The 23,509-nt window shown below is 41.8% G+C and overlaps 1 protein-coding gene across 2 annotated transcripts in view; it reads left to right on the top strand.

Annotated features, from left to right (window-relative positions):
* CPNE8 (copine 8) overlaps positions 1–23,509 on the top strand; it is a 190,703-nt gene that overhangs the window by 66,189 nt on the left and 101,005 nt on the right. For both annotated transcript variants that reach the window (XM_072147109.1, XM_072147111.1), the window contains one exon: positions 16,016–16,055. In XM_072147109.1, the coding sequence (XP_072003210.1) occupies positions 16,016–16,055 (40 nt within the window). The remainder of the gene's footprint in view (positions 1–16,015; positions 16,056–23,509) is intronic.

The following is a 23,509-nucleotide window of genomic DNA, read 5'->3' as shown; positions in this document are numbered from 1 at the left end:
GGACAGGGGCTGGCTATATACTTGGACAGGGGCTGCCTATATACTTGGACAGGGGCTGCCTATATACTGGTAAATGGGCTGCCTATATACTGGGGCAGGGGCTGGCTATATATTGGGGTGGGGCTGGCTATATATTGGGGCAGTGGCTGGCTAGATATACTGGGACAGTGGCTGGCTATATACTGGGAAATATGGTAGCTATATACTCGTATATGGGCTGGCTATATACTGGGACATGGGCTGGCTATATACTGGGGTCTGGCTGGCTAAATACTGGGGTCTGGCTGACTAAATACTGGGGTCTGGCTGACTAAATACTGGGGTCTGGCTGGCTATATACTGGGGTCTGGCTGGGTATATACTGGATCAGGGGCTGGCTATATAATGGGGCAGTGGCTGGCTAGATATACTGGGACAGTGGCTGGCTATATACTGGGACATGGGCTAGCTATATACTGGTATATAGGCTGACTATTTACTAGGTCAGGGGCTGGGTATATACCGAGGCCTGGATGGCTATATACTGGACGGAGGCAGTGGCCAATGCATTTCCCACCGTAGGCTTATACTCGAGCCGAGTCACAGTTTTTTGTGGTAAAATTAGGTACCTTGGCTTGTATTCGGGCCGGGTTATACTCAAGTATATGTGGTATATTTTTATTCATATATACCAATTATAAAAATATTAAAACTGAAAAACCTTAATTATTAGGTTTGTATTTTTTAGTGTCATCTTACTGTACTTATATCTTATACAGAAAAATGTGAAGCAATGTTGTGCATTTGCTTTTTACTTTAAAGATGTAGAGTTCTTTTGCTGGTAAGTAGCTTTAGCATTGTTTCATTACTAATTCCCTTTCTTTTACAGCTATTTATTTATTCAGGGAAGTTTATGACCTTTAGTTTCATAAACGTTACCACTAATTAAAGAAGATGAAAAAAGGATTTCAACATTATCTATAAGGGATTCAGAACTGTATCCACAGGTATACAATTAGGTCCATAAATATTTGGACAGAGGCAACATTTTTCTAATTTTGGTTCTGTACATTACCACAATGAATCTTTAACAAATCAATTCAGATGCAATTGAAACTATGGCTTTGAGATTTAATTCAGTGGGTTAAAATGTTTGTTACACACAATGGGGAAGATTTACTTACCCGGCCCATTCGCGATCGCAGCGGCGCGTTTTGTGCAGTGGATTCGGGTCTTCTGGCGATTCACAAAGGCAGTTCCTCCGACGTCCACCAGATGTCACTGCTCCGCTGAAGTTCCCCGAGGTCCACCGGAAAGCACCATCCTATACCTGGTGAAGGTAAGAGTGTGTCCCGCAACACTTTTTTTTTTTTTTTTTTAAATGTGGCGGTTTTTCCGAATCCGTTGGGTTATCGTTTTGGCGCAAATCGGAAATATTCGGGTAACACGTCGGGAAAACGTGAATCGGGCCCTTAGTAAATGACCTCCAATACCTTCCTTTTCCGAGCTCAAAAATAATAAATTGTAAATAAAATGTTAATTCCCAATACTTTGTTTTCTGGTAGAAGTCTTGAAGTCACGGACATCACCAGAAATTGTTGTGTTTTCTCCTTTTGAATGGTCTGTCAGGCTTTAACTGTTGTGGTTTTCTGTTGCTGTTTCATTGTGGGCCATTCTGTCTGAAATTTAGTTTTTAACAAATAACATGCATGCTCACTTTGGTTGAAATCCGGTGAATAACTTCAAGAGTATTCTACTTCTTTGACTCAATCCTGACTGCCCGCTGACAAAGTATTTAGGAACGGATTAAAAAATTGAAATAAATTAAAAAAAAAAAATGTGGAAATTTCCCCCAGGATTTTTTTATGATCTTAAGGGTACATATGTAATAAATAAAAATTACACACCAACAGACAATATTAAGAAGTATTTAAAAATAAGCCTTACTATTTCCCAATAAAATAATTCTCTCTCGCTACACTATTAAATCATTGCTATAGTCTCCCTGTTTGAGACTATACATACTGGGGCACATTTACTAAGAATGTAGGAAACTGCACTGCCAGTGCTCTGCCTGTATATAATGCTTGGTGCGCTTTCATTAAGAATGTGCGCCAAAAATTCTAAATCTGTCACTTCCCTTCACCTTTAACATACTGCATGTGCGACAGACTTTGCGTGTGCGAATGACTTTGCATGTAAAATCTAGCGCACGGTCTGACTGAGCACCAGAACGCCCCCTAATTTGTGTTGCATGGTGCCTAGTGCAGCTGCGCCACAAAACGGTCGTGTGTGACACATTTGTGGTGCAGACACTTCTTAAACACCTGTGCAAGCAGTTTACGCTAGAAAGAACATGCAAAGTCCAACGGAAAACTGGCACAAAGCCCTTAGTAAATGTGCCCCACTATATATAAAAACGACTGGCACATACTAGCAAATTATGTACCGCTGTATTGCTGTATCGTGTTTTAAACCGCGATACAGCGGTTTAAAACACTAACAAAAATAAGCTCCGGCACCAGCTCACCCTGAGCTGGTGCTCGGTATTTCCTTCTTATACCTGCCACTTCAAGTGGTAGGTTTCCTTTAAGGTATTGCAGAAAAAAGGTTATGGTCCTTTATGTTTTGGTCATTGTCCATCTGTATTATAAAACGCTAACCAATCATTTTGGCTGCATTTGAGCTCACTATGTCTCTAAATATTTCAAAATTCATCCGGCTAGTTCTGTCTTGTGTTACATCATCAATAAAAACTAGTAACCCAGTTACACTGGCAGCCGTGCATGCCAAAGCCATCACACTACCTCCGTCGTGATGTATAGATGATTTGGTATGCGATGGATCTGTTTCATTCCTTCACCACACTTTTTTCATTTCATTATTCTGGTAGAGGTGGATCTTGCTTTCAACTGTTCAAAGAAAGTTTAGAGCTACTCTGGCTTTTTAAAACCTTAACAACCTGGCCTTTTTTCTTTTTTTTCGGTTTTAATTTTTCACTCCCCACCTGCAAAAATATGTAACGTTTTAATTTTTCCATGCAAAGAGCTATATGAGGGTTTGTTTTCTATGTAACAAATTGCACAGTGACGGTATTTAACCCCTCAAGGACGCAGGGTTTTTCCGCTCATTTCTCGCTCTCCAACTTCAAAAATCCATAACTTTTTCATTTTTACGTGTACAGACCTGTGTGAGGGCTTATTTTGTGCGTAACAAATTTTACTTTCCCGTAATTTTATTTATTTTAACATGCCGTGTACTGCGAAGCTGAAAAAAAAATTCCAAATGTGGAAAAACTGAAAAAAAAAAAACGTTCTTGTGGGCTCAGTTTTTTCGACTTTGACTGTGCACTCAAAATAACACCTCAGCTTTATTCTTTGGTTCAGTGCGATCGCGGTGATACCAAATTTATACAGGTTTTATTGTGTTTTAATACATTTTCAAAAATTAAACGAATGTGTACAAAAAAGAAAAAAAAATTTTTGCCATCTTCTGACGCTAATAACTTTTTCATACTTTGGCGCACGGAGATGTGTGAGGTGTCATTTTTTTTGCGAAATGATGCGACGTTTTCATTGCTACCATTTTGAGGTCTGTGCAACATTTTGATCATTTTTTATTTCATTTTTTATGTGATGTAAAAAGGTGTAAAAGTCGTATTTCGGACATTTGGGCGCCATTTCCAGCCTCGGAGGTCACCACCGTCCATAACTGTTTTTATATTTTGATAGATCAGGCGTTTACCTAATATGTTTGTGATTTTTACTCTTTATTATGTTTTATATCCGTTCTAGGGAAAGGGGGGTGATTTGAACTTTTAATATTTTATTAATTTTTTTGTATTTTTTAAACTTTTTTTTTCCTTTTTTTTTTTCACAATTTTTTAGACCATCTAGGGTACATTAACCCTAGATGGTCAGATCGTTCCTACCATATACTGCAATACTTCTGTATTGCAATATATGGCATTTTTGCACACTATACATGGATATGCAGAAGCCATGTATCCTCGGGTCAAACAACCAATTGCCGCCCCCCCCCCCCCCCCGATGACGTTCGGGGGCACGGCGATCGTAACAAAGATGGCGGCGCCCGTGCGCCGCCGTCTTTTAAATGCCGCCGGTGACTTTGCCGGCGGCAACGGAGGGGTTAATAGCCGCGATCGATGCAAGCACCGACCGCAGTTATTAGCGGTGGGGGTTTTCTGCAATATGCAAAAACCCCCACCTTTGTATGAAGAGCCCTCTTCATACATCCCTTATACCTCTGCGCCGTAGAGCTATGTCGCAGAGCGTTAAGGGGTTAATATTCCATGCCGTGTACTGGGAAGTGGGAAAAAAAATTCCAAATGCAGTGAAATTAGGAAAAAAATGCATTTGCACAATTTTCTTGTGGGCTTGGATTTGATGGCTTTCAGCGTGCGCTCCAAATGACATGTGTACTTTATTCTTTTGGTCGGTGTGATCATGGGGATACCAAATTTATATGGATTTTTTAAATACATTTTTTATACATTTAAAAAAAATTAACACCTTTATTAAAATAAATTTTCTGGTGCTGATAACTTTCATACTTAAGTGTACGGCGCTGTGTGTGGTGTAATTTTTTACAACTTTTGATGATGTTTTCAATGCGACGATTTTTAGGACTGTACAGCCCTTTGATCACTTTTTATAGAATTTTTAATATTTTTCAAAATGGCAAAAAATGGCATTTTTTGACATTGGATGCTATTTTCCCGTTACGGGATTCAATGCCAGGAACAACTGTCACTATATTTTGATAGATTGGACATTTTGGGAAGCGGAGAACCTAACATGTTTATGATTTTTACTGTTTATTTATATCAGTTCTAGGGAAAGGGGGTGATTTTAATTTTAATTTTTTTTTACTATTTTTCAGACCACCCAGGGTAATTTAAGTCCAACCTAGCCTTTTTATTGTATTTTTTGTTTGTTTTTGTATTGTCTATTAATGGTAACATGAAGCAGTGGATGGAATTTTGTAGGAATTTTTAACTCAGATTTTTATAGATCTAAATATGATGTGAAATTAATTACCGTATATACCGGCGTATAAGACGACTTTTGAAGACAGAAAAATCTTCTGTCTTCTCTGGGGTCGTCTTATACGCCGGTAATCGTCTTATACGGTGGGTCCCGGTGCATGGAGAGGGCTCACGGGCTGAGCCCTCTCCATACCCGGTAAGTCTTTGCTGCATATTGCAGCAAAGGCTTACCGGTAACACCCGCGATCGGTGCTAGCACCGATCGCGGGTGTTTGCAGAGCGATGGCTGCCGGCAGCCTCAAAAAGCTGCCGGCAGCCGCAAAAAGCTGCCGGCAGCCTCAAAAAGACATCGGGTGCATACTCACCCTCCGTTGGCCCCGATGTCCGCGCGGATCGTCTTCCGCGCAGTCTTCTCTCTTCTGCTGGGCGCCGCCATGCTTTTCCCCGGGGCGGCGCCTAGTATGACGTCAGCAGCGGCGCGTCATACTAGGCGCCGTCCAGGGGAGAACAATGGCGGCGCCCACACGGACATCGGGGGAGCAGCGCTGCAGGTCGGGGCCACCGGAGGGTGAGTATATAAGTTTATTATTTTCTATTAATGCTGGGCTGGCTGGATATTACTGGGGGCAGTGCTGTATACTACTGGGGGCAGTGCTGTATACTACTGGGGGCTGTGCTGTATACTACTGGGGGCTGTGCTGTATACTACTGGGGGCAGTGCTGTATACTACTGGGGGCTGTGCTGTATACTACTGGGGGCTGTGCTGTATACTACTGGGGGCTGTGCTGTATACTACTGGGGGCAGTGCTGTATACTACTGGGGGCTGTGCTGTATACTACTGGGGGCAGTGCTGTATACTACTGGGGGCTGTGCTGTATACTACTGGGGGCTGTGCTGTATACTACTGGGGGCAGTGCTGTATACTACTGGGGGCTGTGCTGTATACTACTGGGGGCTGTGCTGTATACTACTGGGGGCTGTGCTGTATACTACTGGGGGCAGTGCTGTATACTACTGGGGGCTGTGCTGTATACTACTGGTGGCAGTGCTGTATACTACTGGGGGCAGTGCTGTATACTACTGGGGGCAGTGCTGTATACTACTGGGGGCTGTGCTGTATACTACTGGGGGCAGTGCTGTATACTACTGGGGGCAGTGCTGTATACTACTGGGGGCTGTGCTGTATACTACTGGGGGCTGTGCTGTAATGGTAATGTCGTTGTTGTATGCCTTATGTTTATGAGCGACAGTTTTCCTGCTATATACCTACATGTCATAAGAATTTACATTAAAAAAAGGACCCTGTTAAATTCAAATCTGTTTTTTTTTTAATTTTTACCGGTGTTTTGTATGCGTTGGAAAAGGGGTAGTCTTATACGGCGAATATATCTTAAACTCTATATTTTAAACAGGAAAGTAGGGGGGTCGTCTTATACACCAGGTCGTCTTATACGCCGGAATATACGGTAGATTTGGTAATAAGTTTGGGAATAAGCAATTAAAGACATCCTTTCCTATTACTATATAGAGACCTATAACTATAGAGACCTTTAAATTAACACTTTCAGGACTCAACTGCCCTTCTCCTTTTCTGTTTTTCACTCACCTCATTCCCTCACCTCATGCTATAACTTTCTTATTTTTACATTAACAGTGATGTGTGTTGGCTTGTTATGTGCAGGGCAAACTGTACTTTTTATTGGCATACGTTATTTAATATTCCATGCTATGTACTGGAAAGTGTAAAAAACCATTTGTGGCTTTTTTTTGTGGGCTACAAATGGCACCTCCCCTTTATTCTTTGCGTCAGTACAATCACAGGGACACAAAATTTATTATCGGTTTTAATAGATTTTAGTAGATTTAAAAAAAATTAAAATCTTTTGTACAAAAAATGGCCACTTTGGCAAATTCAGAGGCCCAGAACGTTTTAAAACTTTGGTGTACAGACCTAAGGTGTGATTTTTATTTGGGTATGCACTGACATTTTAATGATTAATTTTAATTTTTATATCAATTTGAGACCTAAAGAACCGTTTGATCATTTTTTATTCAAATACTTATGGATATTTTTAATACAAAAGTAGCGTTTGGCCGCTATTTTCTGTTACAGTGTTCATGATCAAGAATAATCTTTTCTATATTTTGATAGAACGGGCATTTTGAGAGGTGGCGATACATAGCATGCTTATGATTTGTACCATTTATTTATTGTTATATGGGTTCAGGACAGATTCGAGCCTTTTTGCTGCCAGCGGCAAAACTTGAAATGGCTGCCCCCCCCCCCTCCCATGCCCAATGATGCTATCTTACACACTACTAGTCATGCAGTGACACAGACATTAGTAACATCTAGTATTTAGTACCTTACAGTTGATGATCTGCTTCATTAGAGGACTTCTTTACTATTTCTCCAGGCCATGGATTTTCTCTGCTGACTCAATAGTGAAATGTCTTCAGCTCTATGCAACAAAACTCCACACTGCGCCCCTAAAAATCTCAGTCACTCACAGCATAATGGAGCATATTCCTAATGTATATTATCCTCACAACATGACTGAACACACTATTCCCCACATAAAACATCCTTTGTACTGTCACCCATATACTTTTCTCTATACAACCCCAGCAGCACCATGACATTATAATGCGTTGTGGTGGGCCACAGGGGTTCAGGCCAAGCATCAGACAGGACAAGCTTTATTTTAATAAAAGCTGTTTCAGCTTTTTAAACTGAATGTGGAAGGATGGTACAGGAGGCAAAAGCATTAACAGTCTGGTGAACTGTAAGGTGTGAATAGCTACCCCTTTGATTTCTATGAGAACAGGCTTCCCAGGTTCTGGGCGGAGACCACAACAAACTTTTGTCGGGACGCTTCATTCATACCACAGTTAGTGTGGTGCGTATAAAAGCATTATGAATCATATTGATTTCTCCTACTAAAAACTATTTAAAACTGATCTCCAAAATACAGACTCTAGTTCTGTCACATATGAGATTGGTCAATTATAAAAAATTTACTGCAGTACAGATGACTTTGCTGCACCCCTTGAAGCACCAATTTCCGCTGCAGTATGTCTGTAGATAAATTGATTCACATTATTATTTGTAAAACATTTGCAAACAATTTTTTTTAAGGCAAGACAGACTCTTCCATAAAGACAGTGGAAGAGTCAGTTGTGCATACCTAATAGTTGGCCTGTGGACAGATTCTCCAAGTGGATCTCTCTACAACATCTCCAAAGTGATCCTGGGCCTCTTGGCTGCTTCAGTTATTAGTGCTTACCTTGTCTAAGTTGTTATTTTTGGTGAACAGCCATCTACATAAAATAATAGTAATGCCATATTCCTTTAGTTTATGGAAAATGGAGATTGGAGTGCTCATTGAGATGTTTACAACTTGGACTATTTTCCTAAAATCTAACCCATGAAAAACACTTTGCTAATTTTATCCCTAAGCTGACTTGTGTGTTTCATAGTGCTTTTCACTAATTTTCTGTGCTCTGGTTATACTAAAAATAAATTGCATATAGATATACTCCATTTACTAATCAGATGTAATATGACACCAAAAATCAAAGCCCTTATGTTTTCCTTCCTTTTTTATGTTATATATTGAGGAAAAGGGTAATTGACACTAATGGAGTATTCTGCCCCATATTTCTATACAGCACCCATATAAGTTACACTCAGCACCTTCACAGACCTCAATATGAAGCCCTAAAGAATCACAAGTCCTTTTCAGTTTTTACAATTATGTTTTTCACTTCCCACCTTCCAAAAGCCATATTTTTTTTCATAAAAGACATTGGGGGATATTTATCAGGGCCTCTGCGCACCGCCAGTGGCGCAGAGGCCCTGAAATCATCGCAAATGCTAGCTTATTGCTAGCTTTTGCGATTATTTTCCCCAATCCGCCACCTTCACGCCAGTGGGGCCGAGCGGGGGGCGCGGCCGGACGGGAGTGGGCCGGCGCGGGGCGTTACTGTGAATATATGTGAATATATGTGAAAAGTTGCCGGCTGCTGGTATTTTTACGCCAGGCCCTGCCTGGCGTAGGATAAACGCTGCACTGCTGGCAGCCCGATACATCAAGAGGCAGAAGCCTCTTGATGTATCGGGCTGCGAATTTGCAGCGGCGGGGCGATCATACACTGGCGCACGAGCGCCAGCATATGATAAATATCCCCCATTGTTCTTGAATATTACACCATTCTTTGCCATTCTCATCCCATGTACTATACACATTGTGACTTTCATATCTAAAAAGTTTTCTTTCTTTGGTATGAATATGTGAAATTCATGCTTTTATGTCCCCTTTCTTTGTCTTTGAAGTTCTCTTTCTGATCTGTAATTAATTTTAAGTAGTAGACATTCCTTGTAATGGTCTATATTATGTTTTGCATTGTTATATCTTGCAGTTCAGATATTCTCTCTGTCTTTACTTTATATATTATATACTACAGTATATGTTACACTTATTTGTAAACTTTGTTAAATCAACTTTATATACTCTACTCAAAAATATAAAGGGAACACTTAAACAACACAATATAACTCCAAGTCAATCCAACTTCTGTGAAATCAAACTGTCCATTTAGGTAGGAACACTGATTGACAATCAATTTCACTTGCTGCTGCGCAAATAGAATAGGCAACAGATGGAAATTATTGGCAATTAGCAAGACACACTCAATAAAGGAGTGGTTCTGCAGGTGGTCAATTTTGAATGTTGGTGGTGCTTTCACACTGATGAGACAGACTCTACAACCCACCCAAATGCTCAGGTTGTGCTCACAGCCCTATATCGTGCAGGATGCTTGGCATTTGCCAGAGAAAACCCAGGGTTGGCAAATTCACAGAAGAAAGCGGGTTCAAACTGATCACGTGAGATACCGTGTAGAGCATCTGATTCCTGCAACATCCTTCAGCATGACCGGTTTGACAGTAGGTCAGTAATGGCTTGGAGTGGCATTTCTCAGAACCCTCCATGTGCTCACCAGAGGTAGCCTGACTGCCACTAGGTACGGAGATAAGATTCTCAGACCCATTGTGAATCCATATACTGGTGTGGTTGCCCCTGGGTTCCTCCTTATGCTGGACAATGCTAGGCCTCATGTGGCTGAAGTGTGTCAGCAGTTTCTACAAGATGAAGGCATTGAAGCTGTGGACTGGCCCGCTCGTTCCCCAGACCTGAATCTGATTGAGCACATCTGGGACATCAAGTCTGACTCCATCCACCAACGTCACATTGCACCACAGACTGTCCAGGAGTTGACAGATGCTTTAGTCCATGTATAGGAGGAGATCCCTCAAGAGACCATCTGCAATCTCATCAGGGGCATGCCGAGGTGTTGTAGGATCAGACTGTAATATGTTTTCCACTTTAATTTTGTAGGTGACTCCAAATCCAGATCTCTATGGTTAATACATTTGATTTCCATTGAGGATTTTTTTGTGTTTTTGTTATTCACGCATACAACTTTGTACAGAACAAAGAATTCAGTGAGAATATTAAATTCATTCAGATCTAGGAGCGGTTTATTGAACTGTGGCAATATATTGCTGTGCCAAGGTTAACCCCTTAATGACCGCCCTATAGGCTTTTTACGGCAGTCTTTTACTTTTTCTGACACAACGCCCTTCTACGGTGGCGCATCAGAAGAAGATTGCGGGACATTGGGTCTCAATGGTGCCTGTGTCGGGCTGCGACATCACCCCCTTTAACCGCTTACCTGGCGTGAAGAGGAGCAGCATGTAACTGTGTCCCCCGTGGATCGGAACCCCCCCGGTGAGCTTACCAATCCATCCTGCGGCAGCCCTGGGGTCCGTCGTGTGCCTCGAGGCAGATCGCCCCTTTTCAAGCCAGGTTCCACCTCCTAGCAGGACCCGGCTGTAAGTCACTGAGCATGCCTGGCTTGCTCAGTTACTTACATTGTACACTGCAATACGAATGTATTGCAGTGTAAGGGCTTGAATAACCGATCAGATGAACGCTTGTTCAAGCCCAAGTCTGGAAAATTTGAAAAATGTAGAAAAAAATCACCTTATAATAAATAAAATAAAAGTCTCCTAATCATCCCAATTACAAATAAAATCCAAATAAAGTATATAAAACACAAAAAACAGTACATATTTGGTATCTCTGCATACGTATCAATCTGTACAATAATATAAAACAATATAATAAATATAATATAAAATGGCGTAAAAAAAAAAAATTATGATCAATTACCCTCACAAAAGATGTTCTAAAAAGTGATCAACAAAAGTTACGTGCCCTTATATGTGCCCCTGAAAATTTGTCGGTAGTTAAAGTTTTGCTCTTTAAAATTGAGCAAAGATGAAAAAAAAACTATATAAATGAGGACTCACTGTAATCATAGTGAGAATAAAACCAGAGAATAAAGATAAAATTTTATTTTAATGATATGGCGAGCGGGAAAAAAAGTGCTAAAAATCCAAAATAAAAATTGATTATTTTGTTTGTATCCATTTGAAATAGTTAATAAAATCTCATGAATAAGCTATAGACCCCCAAAATGAATTATCTACACATTGTATCTCACCCCACAAAAAATAAACTTCATGTGTTTGCATTACCAAAAAAATTTCAATGTTATAGCCTGTACATTGTGACAATACAAATCAGCTCTGAATGGCGCTGCTTTCATTTTTTTGCCCGGCCATGCGCTCATACAGCAGTTTACCACCACATATGGGGTGTTGATACACTCGTGAGAAATTGGGCATCAAACTTTGCTCAACAGTTCATCATTTTTTTTCAATTATGAAAGTGGCATTTTTGGCCTAAATGAATGTATTTTCCAAAAAAAAGTTTCTAAATCGCACTTCCATTTTGTTTTAACCCATGTGAGACACTTAAAGGGTAATAGACTTAATAGAAGTTGTTTTACATAGGTTGAGGGATGTAGTTTATAAAGTGGGTTAATTTATGAGGTTTTTCTATTAATTAGGCCTTTCAAAGTCACTTGAAAGCTGAGTTGTCCCTCAAAATATGAGTTTTGGTGATTTTCATGAAAATTAGAAAAATCATACCTCAAGTTCTAAGCCTCATAACATCCTAAAAAAATGAGAGGATGTATAAAATATCATTCCAACATAAAGCAGACATTCCGGAGATGTTAGCTGTCTTGCTTTTTGGATAGTTTAACTATCTGCCTGGAAAGCAGAACATTTCAAACTTTTAAAATGAAGAATTTTTCAGAAATAGCCAGCCCCCAGTAGTATATAGCCATCCAGCCCCAGTAGTATAAAGCCAGCCTCTAGTAGTATACAGCCAGCCCCCAGCAGTGTACTGCCAGCCACCCCCAAGTAGTATACAGCCATCCAGCCCCCGTGTAGTATACAGCCAGCCAGCGGCCATGTAGTATACAGCCAGCCAGCACCATGTAGTATACAGCCTGCCCCATGTAGTATACAGCCAGCCAGCCCAATGTAGTATACAGCCAGACCCCTGTAGTATGTACCAGCCAACCATGTAGTATACAGCTAGCCAGCCCAATTTAGTATAAAGCCAGCCCCCTGTAGTATGTAGCCAGCCAACCCCCAGCAGTATACAGCCAGCCAAGCACATCCAAAAAAACAGACTTACATACTCACCCTCCAGCGCCCCATTGCTCGTTTCGGCTCCCAATCCTCGGCCCGGCTCCTGGCGGCTCCTCTTCGGTCTTCTCTCTGATGTATTAGCTGGCAGAGACGTGTCCATCTGAACTGCTGGCCAGCAGATTGCAAAGAAGCGTCTCTGCCAGCTAATACATCAAAGAAAAGACCAAAGAGGACCCGCTAGGAGCCGCAACGAGCATCGGTGGCGCAGGAGGGTGAATATGTACGTTTTTTTTTTTTATTGACTTGTATAAGCCTAGGTGAGGTTTTTCAGCACATTTTTTGTGCTGAAAAACTGGGCTTATACACAAGTATATACGATACATTTTTTTATATGTTGCAAAATGGCTAAAAGTGGCATGTTCAACTTTGGGCGCTGTTTTCCATTACCAGGTTCAATTCTTGGAATATACTTTATTATACTTTGATAGATCGGACATTTTTAGATGCGGCAATATCTAACATATTTATGATTTTTACTGTTTATTTTTATATTAGTTCTAGGGAAAGGGGGGGGTGATTAGATTTTTTAGGGTTTTTAAATTATTTATTTTACTGTACTTTAACCCTAGGTTGTCTGATTGATCCTACCATAAACTGCCATTCTATAGTATGGCAGTATATGGAGTTTTTCCTGATCACGTATTAAAATGTGCCATTGGCACATTGTAACAAATGATCATAAACTATACAGCCTTGGGTCTTACAAAGACCTATTGCTGTTTTTGGCAAAGATTGTCGCTCCATGACATCACAGGAAACAGTAATCCAGGCCAAGCATCAATCACTGCTGTAGCAAAATACACTCACCGTGTATTGGGAGGGTTCAGCCCTGAGCCCTATGCATACACCCACAGTCCACGTGTGACGTACATATACATCACACGTTTGTAAGGGGTTAAACAAAATAGGAAAAGGCAGATGATAGGTGTTCGGTGCATACACTTCACAGGAACACGGTAATGTTGTAATTCTTTGTTTATTGAATAAATGGTAACTTCGCAGCATACATGTACATACATTTACTAAATAAAATTTTTTTTACAGATTTTATGTTAAGTGCTACTCAGGACTTAAACATATCATAGATCGCTTGTATAATACACTGCACTAATCCTGTAAAAAGGCAGTGGAGTGGAGCTCAAACATAAATCTAATATATAAAGCTGGGTGTATGTATGTCCGCTAAAGAAATCTGCACCATTGGATAGTTTAACTATCTGCCTGGAAAGCAGAACATTTCAAACTTTTAAAATGAAGAATTTTTCAGAAATAGCCAGCCCCCAGTAGTATATAGCCATCCAGCCCCAGTAGTATACAGCCAGCCTCCAGTAGTATACAGCCAGCCCCCAGCAGTGTACTGCCAGCCACCCCCAAGTAGTATACAGCCATCCAGCCCCTGTGTAGTATACAGCCAGCCAGCGGCCATGTAGTATACAGCCAGCCAGCACCATGTAGTATACAGCCTGCCCCATGTAGTATACAGCCAGCCAGCCCAATGTAGTATACAGCCAGACCCCTGTAGTATGTACCAGCCAACCATGTAGTATACAGCCAGCTCAATGTAGTATACAGCCAGCCCCCTGTAGTATGTAGCCAGCCAACCCCCAGCAGTATACAGCCAGCCAAGCACATCCAAAAAAACAGACTTACATACTCACCCTTCAGCGCCCCATTGCTTGTTTCGGCTCCCAATATTCGGCCCGGCTCCTGGCGGCTCCTCTTCGGTCTTCTCTCTGTTGTATTAGCTGGCAGAGACGTGTCCATGTGATCTGCTGGCCAGCAGATTGCAAAGAAGTGTCTCTGCCAGCTAATACATCAAAGAAAAGACCAAAGAGGACCCGCTAGGAGCCGCAACGAGCATCGGGGGTTCAGGAGATTGAATATGTAAGTTTTTTTTTTTATTGACTTGTATAAGCCTAGGCGAGGTTTTTCAGCACATTTTTTTGTGCTGAAAAACTGGGCTTATACACAAGTATATACGATACATTTTTTTATATGTTGCAAAATGGCTAAAAGTGGCATGTTCAACTTTGGGCGCTGTTTTCCATTACCAGGTTCAATTCTTGGAATATACTTTATTATACTTTGATAGATCGGACATTTTTAGACGCGGCAATATCCAACATGTTTATGATTTTTACTGTTTATTTTTATATTAGTTCTAGGGAAGGGGGGGTGATTAGATTTTTTAGGGTTTTTAGATTATTTATTTTACTGTACTTTAACCCTAGGTTGTCTGATTGATCCTACCATAAACTGCCATTCTATAGTATGGCAGTATATGGAGTTTTTCCTGATCACGTATTAAAATGTGCCATTGGCACATTGTAACAAATGATCATAAACTATACAGCCTTGGGTCTTACAAAGACCTATTGCTGTTTTTGGCAAAGATTGTTGCTCCATGACATCACAGGAAACAGTAATCCAGGCCAAGCATCAATCGCTGCTGTAGCAAAATACACTCACCGTGTATTGGGAGGGTTCAGCCCTGAGCCCTATGCATACACCCACAGTCCACGTGTGACGTACATATACGTCACACGTTTGTAAGGGGTTAAACAAAATAGGAAAAGGCAGATGATAGGTGTTCGGTGCATACACTTCACAGGAACACGGTAATGTTGTAATTCTTTGTTTATTGAATAAATGGTAACTTCGCAGCATACATGTACATACATTTACTAAATACATTTTTTTTACAGATTTTATGTTAAGTGCTACTCAGGACTTAAACATATCATAGATCGCTTGTATAATACACTGCACTAATCCTGTAAAAAGGCAGTGGAGTGGAGCTCAAACATAAATCTAATATATAAAGCTGGGTGTATGTATGTCCGCTAAAGAAATCTGCACCATTGTGTTTACAATCATCAAATTTTGTACAAATTTTGTCATAGACTAGGTTTTGAATCAAAATTTTCACCCCAGACTTTCGAAAATTAATCACCATCTATAGGAGCCATTGTCTGCTGCTCCTGTGGCAGAAAGCAACCACTCACAGCTCAGTTTCTAGCAACCAATCACAGCTCAGTTTCTATTTGCCACATGTCTTTAATATGAGCTCTGAACTTTGATTGGTTACTATAGGCAATAAACATTAGACAGCTTAGGTGTGAGGTATTATGAGCTAATCTGATAAATATAAATACATAGATAGAGATACATAAATATAAAATATTGTTTGTTTATCCATTCTATTTTGTTATTGCTAAGAGCTGTTATTTACTATCACAGGCAATGCTGGGGATACAGCTAGTAAACTATATAATAAATTATGTTTAGCAATCACATAAAGACATTTCTTTAATTATTATAGAACTGATTTTTCCTGTACTTATTAATCATTGTGTATTTCACATTTCAAATACATTTTCTTTGCTTTGTTTTTAGGTATGATGTAGACTCAAAGAGCCCGAACTTAGCAAAGCATGTAAGTCAAAATTGCATTATCCATGTCATACTTCACACTATGCATATGAAATATGAGGGTAGCGTGAAGTGTCTGCTGTAACAGTAAAATGTTTATCCAATAAAATACTGCAATTAAAATAATGAAGCCTTTTGCATTGTAAAAATATTGAAGATTTTGTCCCATTTGATGAAGCCCTCCTTGTGTCATGGTTGCTTAGAATTTGAGCTGAATGTGGTATGGGTATATAACAAAAAATCTCACATTCAGAATGAAGGGGAAATATACAGTTGAACCCGATTAGTATCGTAACCCATGGTGGATAGGGGATTAATATACAAAATTTGAAACACCAATAGAAGCCCGGCTTGCGACCAATAATACCCTTTCTCTACCAGGGTTCACTTACCAAGTGGCGTTTCCTCCATCCAGAGGCTTTATAGCAGCAGTGTACCAGATCAAGATTAGATCTTCTACACTGTCACAGACATACATAAGTGTGTGCCAGTCTAGGAGATCTGGTCTCTTAGTCGGGAAGGGGATTCTCCTTTAAGGGGGAATGCTGCAGAAACAGTATTTGGAACAGTACATTGGACCACTACTGGCACAATGGAAGACCTCCAATCAGATCCTGGCCATAAAAGTCACCTGCTGTGTGCCTGCCTTTTTCCCTCTGCTACAGTGGATTCTATGAGGCTGACTGAAGGAGCATTTTCCCAGTTTTTTGTGGTAGAATTGGGTACCATGGCTTATATTTTGGTCGGCTTATACTTGAATATATATGGTATATTGTAAAGAAGTAAATGCTTCTTATCGTATAGAAGGTTAATCATTTTAATAATTAATATGCTAGCATCATCTGCTCTGATAAATATGTAAAGAAGGTTTATTGCGGGTTGTACGTTTCTGACCTTTAAGTTTATTTATGGAAACAGTTAATTAATTTACACTTTATACTTTGTTTCCATTTTAACTGACATTTAGTTATTTCCCACCTCCCCCAGTCCCAACCCACATGTCATTTTACACATATTCTCCGCAATGTTGGCCTTGCTATCATGTCATTAGAAATATCTGTTTCTGGACAGCCAGAAATAGCTAGTTGTTGCATTGAATTACAGCTAAATCCTGTATAAAACCCCTTTGGTTAGATATAGTTAACCTTTCTTCATCATGTGACACCGTAGAAGCCCTGTCTTGGCGTTGTCTCCTCCGATTTATTAAATTTTACAATATTGTGCTGGATTGTCTCTACAGTTTATTTGAACTTTTGCATTACACTAGACATCAAATAGAAGTTAAACAGAGCTGGATGGCTATTTAAAACATTATGGATTGGAATTTCTGATGTCAGTAATTACAGATATTTTTCACAAACTCTTAAAGGACCTTCAAACTTATGCATATATTTAAAAGACCTTTTTCAAATAGGTGGGAGCTCAACACCCAGGAACTCCTATGAATCAACTAATTCTAGCTGACTTTGGTGCTGGGAGCAACATATAGAATAGAACCTATAAAAAACTATTTTTATGTTAATTCAATACAATCTTGCAACATGAAAATGCAAGAAAATATAGATAATAAAAAGATTTTATTACAATAAAAACTGCCCAATTAACCCTGGTTGACCATTTGATAAAGACAAAATCCTTGACTTTAGTGATGAGCGTATTGGTTGAAATTCAGGTTCGATGGGTTCATCTGAATATCTGGAAAAATTTCCATTTGGACCAGGACTATCCCACAACCCAAACACGAACCCCATGGACTCGAACTTTAACATCCAAAAAGTTAAAGGCGGTTACAGGCCTTCAGGGATTTTAGACCTAGGTATCCTCATAGCGGTTAAAGAAGCAATGGGAAACCACAAACCCTCCTCTCGATGGGGTTAAAATCTAGCTACTGCAGAATTGGTCAACTTCAAGTTAAATTTCAGGTGCTGCAGAATTTGTTAACTTAAAGTTAAATTTTAGGTACTCCGTAAATTGTACATTTTAAAGTCTGGGAATGCAGAACTTGTCAATTTAAAATTCTGGTAATGCAATATATGTCAAATTGAAGTTACCGTATATAGGGTGGGAAATGCATTGGTCTCAGCCTCCAGTCAGTATAAAGCCGACCAGCACATTTCCCCCAGTATATAGTCTGATAGATCCTGCCCCCCCAGTATATAGCCTGCCAGCCCCTGCCCCCGCCCAGTATATAGCCTAACAGCCCTGTAGTATATAGCTAGCCAGCCCCACCTCAGTATATAGCCTGCCAGCCCCTGCAGTATATAGCTTGCCAGCCATTGCAGTATATAGCCAGCCCAGCCCCCCCAGTATTTAGCCTGCCAGCACTGCCCCAGAGTATATAACCTGCCAGCCCTACCCCCCAGTATATAGCCTACCATCCCCTGCCACCTGTAATATATAGCTGCCAGCTCCTGACCCCCATTTTAGAACCTGCCAGCCCCTGCCCCCTGTATATAGCCTGCCAGCACTGCCCCTCAGTATATAGCCTGCCAGCTCTGCCCCCCCCAGTATATAGCCTGCTAGCCCCAGTATTATATAGCCTGCCAGCCCCTGTAGACTATAGCCAGCGCCTGCCCCCTGTGGTATATAGCCTACCATCTCCTGCCCCCTATAATATATAGCCTGCCAGCTCCTGCCCCACATTAAAGAACATGCCAGCCCCTGCCCCCTGTATATAGCCTGCCAGCACTGCCCCCAGTATATAGCCTGACAGCCCTGCCCCCCAGTATATAGCCTGACAGCCCTGCCCCCCAGTATATAGCCTGACAGCCCTGCCCCCAGTATATAGCCTGCTAGCCCCAGTATTATATAGCCTGCCAGCCCCTGTAGACTATAGCCAGCTCCTGCCCCCTGTGGTATATAGCCTACCATCTCCTGACTCCTATAATATATAGCCTGCCAGCTCCTGCCCCCACATTAGAGAACATGCCAGCCCCTGCCCCCAGTTAATAGCCTGCCAGCCCCTCCTGTCTATAGCCAGCCAGCCCCTATAGTATATAGCCTGCCCATCCCCCCAGTATATAGCCTGCCAACCCCATAACATATAGCCAGCCAGCCCCTGTAGTATATAGCCTGCCCATCCCCCCAGTATATAGCCTGCCAGCCCCATAGTGTATAGCCAGCCAGCCCCTGTAGTATATAGCCTGCCCATCCCCCCCAGTATATACCCAGTCCATGCCCCCCAGTATGCCAAGCTTGTAGAATTTAAAACTGTACTCACCTTTCTGATTCCCCCCCCCCCCCCCGAAGGTCCTCCTATTGCTTCTGATGCTCCGGTGCCTAGGAGTCAAAGTGTAGTGGAAAGACCCAAAGAGGACACAAAGAGGCACCAGAAGCAAGAAGAGGACCTGAAGAGGGCTTCAGAAAAGAGAGTGAAGTGTTAATTTTTTATAGACTCGAGTATAAGTCGAGTTATATATGTGCTGAAAAACTTGGCTTATACTCAAATAGGTACATTTCAGGTACTGCAGTATTCCATTTATTCAGACACTGGCACAGCCAAGTCCCATGGGATCCTTGCCTGGTTCATCTTAATGAACGTGAGGATGTCCACATTTAATGTAGACAGCCCGATACTTTTGTTGATGATGACACCACTGGTGGTGCTGACCTGGGCAGGGCAGAACCTGCAAGGCATAGAGTGCAAGCTTTGGCCATGTGTCTAATTTTCCCATCCAGAAATTGAACAGGAAGGACCCATCCTACAGTACCAGGCGAAGTGTGACCAGACAATCTTCATGCTTGGGGGTCACAGTTTGCCTCTTGGTACTATGTACCATATCAGATGGTGGTGGAGGTTGAGGAGAATTGAGCATGGCATTCCACATTGTGGCCATGCTCACTCTCCTTGTTGCGGTGGTGCTGGTGTTCCGGTTGTGTTGGCGACTTCCTCCTCCTCTACATGCTGCCACTGTGCTCTCAATGTAAGAGGGCCACTCATCCAGCAGTGCCTGCACAATTTTCTTGCTTGTACTCATTAATTTTTATCTCATGCTCTATTATTGGAATTAAGGATGCTACACTATACTTGTAGGGTGGCCACCTAATATTTGGAACTGGTGATTACCTGGGCAAGTTGTCCTTGGTTGGAGATGTCTCCTCCTCCTCTCCCCAACTACACTCTATTGACATCCATAAGCTGCTCCAGGTGTCACCCTGCTCTGAGGAAAACTTCTCTTCCTCCTCCAAAAATGTCCCCTGGATAAAACAATGCAGTACCTGTCCACTATTCCAGCAACCCACCCTGAAAGCCATGTGTGGACTGGCCTGACAACTGTTCTTCCTCCTGTGGCACCATCATGTCCAAAAGAGCTCAATCTGCCAATGATCATATTCAGGACCAGAGCCCAGGAGAGAGATGGCTTGAACTAACTCTTTTTCTCTATGATTAGGGAGATTGACAGCTGCATAAATGGTGTGGACGGTGATGGTGACGGTGGTGCTTCTGCTGGTGGTATAGGCTGGTGGTGTCACTTCCTCCCTTTGCGGGTGTCCTGGTCCTTTGAGAGGTGCTGGTACAGGCTGAGCTAACCAAAGCAGCAAAGTTAGCCGGTGGTGTCTGCAGGCTGTTGAATTTGTCTAATCCACTACAGCCCATATTTATTTTGCAGGTTCTTGGTCACACATGAGGTGCTTAGATTTTTAAAGAGTATTCTGGGAACATGAAAGTCTGATGCAAAAACCCATAATGTTATAATTAAATGAATACAACGAAACTCCTTAAATAGTTTGCTCTTATGATTCACAAATTTATTTGGGTTTTCCAAAGTAGGCAGAGTTATCTCCAAAATGGCCAACACAGGATAGTACAACTCCCATGAGCCTAACAGACTGTCCTGCTCTTTTACCATAGTAATGATGTGTGTTAACTTCCCCTTTATCTTAGCCCCACTGAGATGGTGTCTCACCACAACACTGGCCATACTATATGAATTGCATACTTTACCGGCATACATAAACGAGCATGTGATACATTCCCTTATATCAGTATGACTTGCCATATGCTGATTGTCTCCATGAACATCAACATCCAGTCCCTTCCATGTAAAAATTTTGTCTGCCACCTGTGCAAAAAAAGGCCTTAGTAAAACAGTCCAACAATTTCATCAAGGCTTTTACCATTTACCATTTTTATCGGATGGAAAATAGTCCACTCACCTAAAAAAAATAATGAGTGTTTGCAACACCTAAAACAGGTCTAAATGTTGAACTCAATAGTTTTAATCTGTGATAGATTCATACTCACAATGATGTATCTGGTACAGCAGTAGAATAGTGTCGAGCTCTGCACTGTCATGAATTCCCCCCATAGTCTTATGTGAAAAGCACACTCTCCTTAAAATTTCTGTCTGGCATTAGACATTGGGGCAGATTTACTTACCCAGCCCATTCGCGATCCAGCGGTGCGTTCTGTGCGCTGGATTCAGGTCTTGCGGCGATTCACTAAGGCAGTTCCTCCGACGTCCACCAGATGTCGCTGCTGCGCTGAAGTTCCCCGAGGTCCGCCGGAATGCACCATCCTATACCTGGTGATGGTAAGCGCGTGTCCCGTGCCACTTTTTTTTTTTTAAATGCGGTGGTTTTTCCGAATCCATCGGGTTATTGTTCGGCCACGCCCCCTGATTTCTGTCGCGTGCATGCCGGCGCCGATGCGGCACAATCCGATCGCGTGCGCCAAAATCCCGGGGCAATACAGGGAAAATCGGCGCAAATTGGAAATATTCGGGTAACACGTCAGGAAAACGTGAATCGGGCCCTTAGTAGACCCCCGTTGTTGCTTTCTTCCACAAACACCACCCCACCTTACTACAGGTTGTGCTAGTATTGCAGCTCAGTTGTGGAAAACTTAGTGTAGCAAACTAAATGAAGCAAACAGGTTTTCCAAATCCGAGACAACTCCTTTAAATCCACCAACAATCAAAGTTAAAATAAAGTCACCTTCCCAACATACAGTGTGTCAAGACGAGGACTCCGCTGCCTCGTCACGTGACTTGGGGTGCGACTGTATGGGTTAATTTAAGATTGTGCAAATTTGAAATGACCCACGCCATTTAAAATTTTCCCAAGCCAATTACCATAATACATAACAGAAGTTCAGTACCATAAAAATCATTGCCATAAGATGTGATTACCTGGGCGCATCAACCATCTGGTATTTGGTCCTGTGTATAAGGCCAAGTAACAACACCCCTGGTCACTTGTAGACTGCTGGGACCCCTGGTGACTTTATGGCTTTGTGCTTCAGAAACACTAAGTTCTGTATCCCCTCTACCAAGTGGGAAATGCCTATAGGAAATCCACCACTGCTCACATGATGGAATCATACAAGCGCATAACCCTCTCCTTGCCGAACAAAATGCCAATGGAGTTAAGTGTAGGACTACTGTGCCCAGTTATATTGTGTTTTGGTTTTCCTTCTGTAGAGCTAATGGGGTCCCTCCCTTTACCATTTATACTACAGGGCTTAGGTTGGACCACTGACTGAACATTCTCCTGAGAGTCTCTATGCCCCTGCTCCACGTCCTAACTGCTCCTCAAAGCTGCGCTAGCAACACTCACCACTGGGAACCTGACTTCACTGTGGACCCCAGTCTTCTCTTTGAACACTGGTTCTAGTGTATACGCCGTCTTTGGTTCATGGACACAATTCATCTCCCCAGTCTGAGTAGAGGCATCTTTGTGGCTCATGCTCTGAGCCTTACTCATCTGGACACCCCCGGTCTGCTCTAAGACCTCTCCTTGAGTAATGGCCTCCGCCAGATCCACACTTAAGACCTTAGAGATTTGAGATGCAGATTCAGACACTCCATCCTGGCATCCTCTCACACCCTTCACCATATCTGCTGACTGCAGGGTTATCTCTGGGGGCGAGTTCACCCCCCCTTAGCTTCCACATACTGGGACACCTCTGGTTCTGGTGCAGACATAACCTTCCTCTTGCTATCCTGTCCTCCATCACAGATCTATTCCCTTGGGCTTCTGCCCATTTTATCATGTGATTGTTGTGCACATACACAGATGTCATTTTCCCCAAACCATTTCCCAACAATACATCCACAAGCAATTCCTGTGACACTCCCACCTCTCTGATAACTTTTTTTGAACCACTGTCCATAAAAACCTTGGCAACGGGCCCTCCTGAATAGCACCCAGTTATCCCCTTCACAGGCAAAGTCTATTCTGGAATGATGTCCGCAGGGTTTATAATCTCAGAGCAAACTAGAGAATAACTTGCCCCTGAGTCTCTTAATACCTGGGTGACTCAATCGCCAATTATCACAGTCTGCATGTGTAGTGCTGTAACTTTTCCTTATCACAAGAAAGCAGCATGACTACTGCTGTGGTAGAGCAGACAGTCGCTCCTCTATATGGGCACGCAGACCTCAGATGACCCACTTTGTTGCAATTAAAACATATGCGCATATCCCCCTTATTTATAGAATCCCTCAGTGTAAGGTT

This window comes from Engystomops pustulosus, chromosome 4 (genome assembly GCF_040894005.1).
Source record: "Engystomops pustulosus chromosome 4, aEngPut4.maternal, whole genome shotgun sequence".
Taxonomy (NCBI): domain Eukaryota; kingdom Metazoa; phylum Chordata; class Amphibia; order Anura; family Leptodactylidae; genus Engystomops; species Engystomops pustulosus.
The sequence above is the reverse complement of the archived record's forward strand: the minus strand, read 5'-3'. Positions and strand labels throughout refer to the sequence as shown.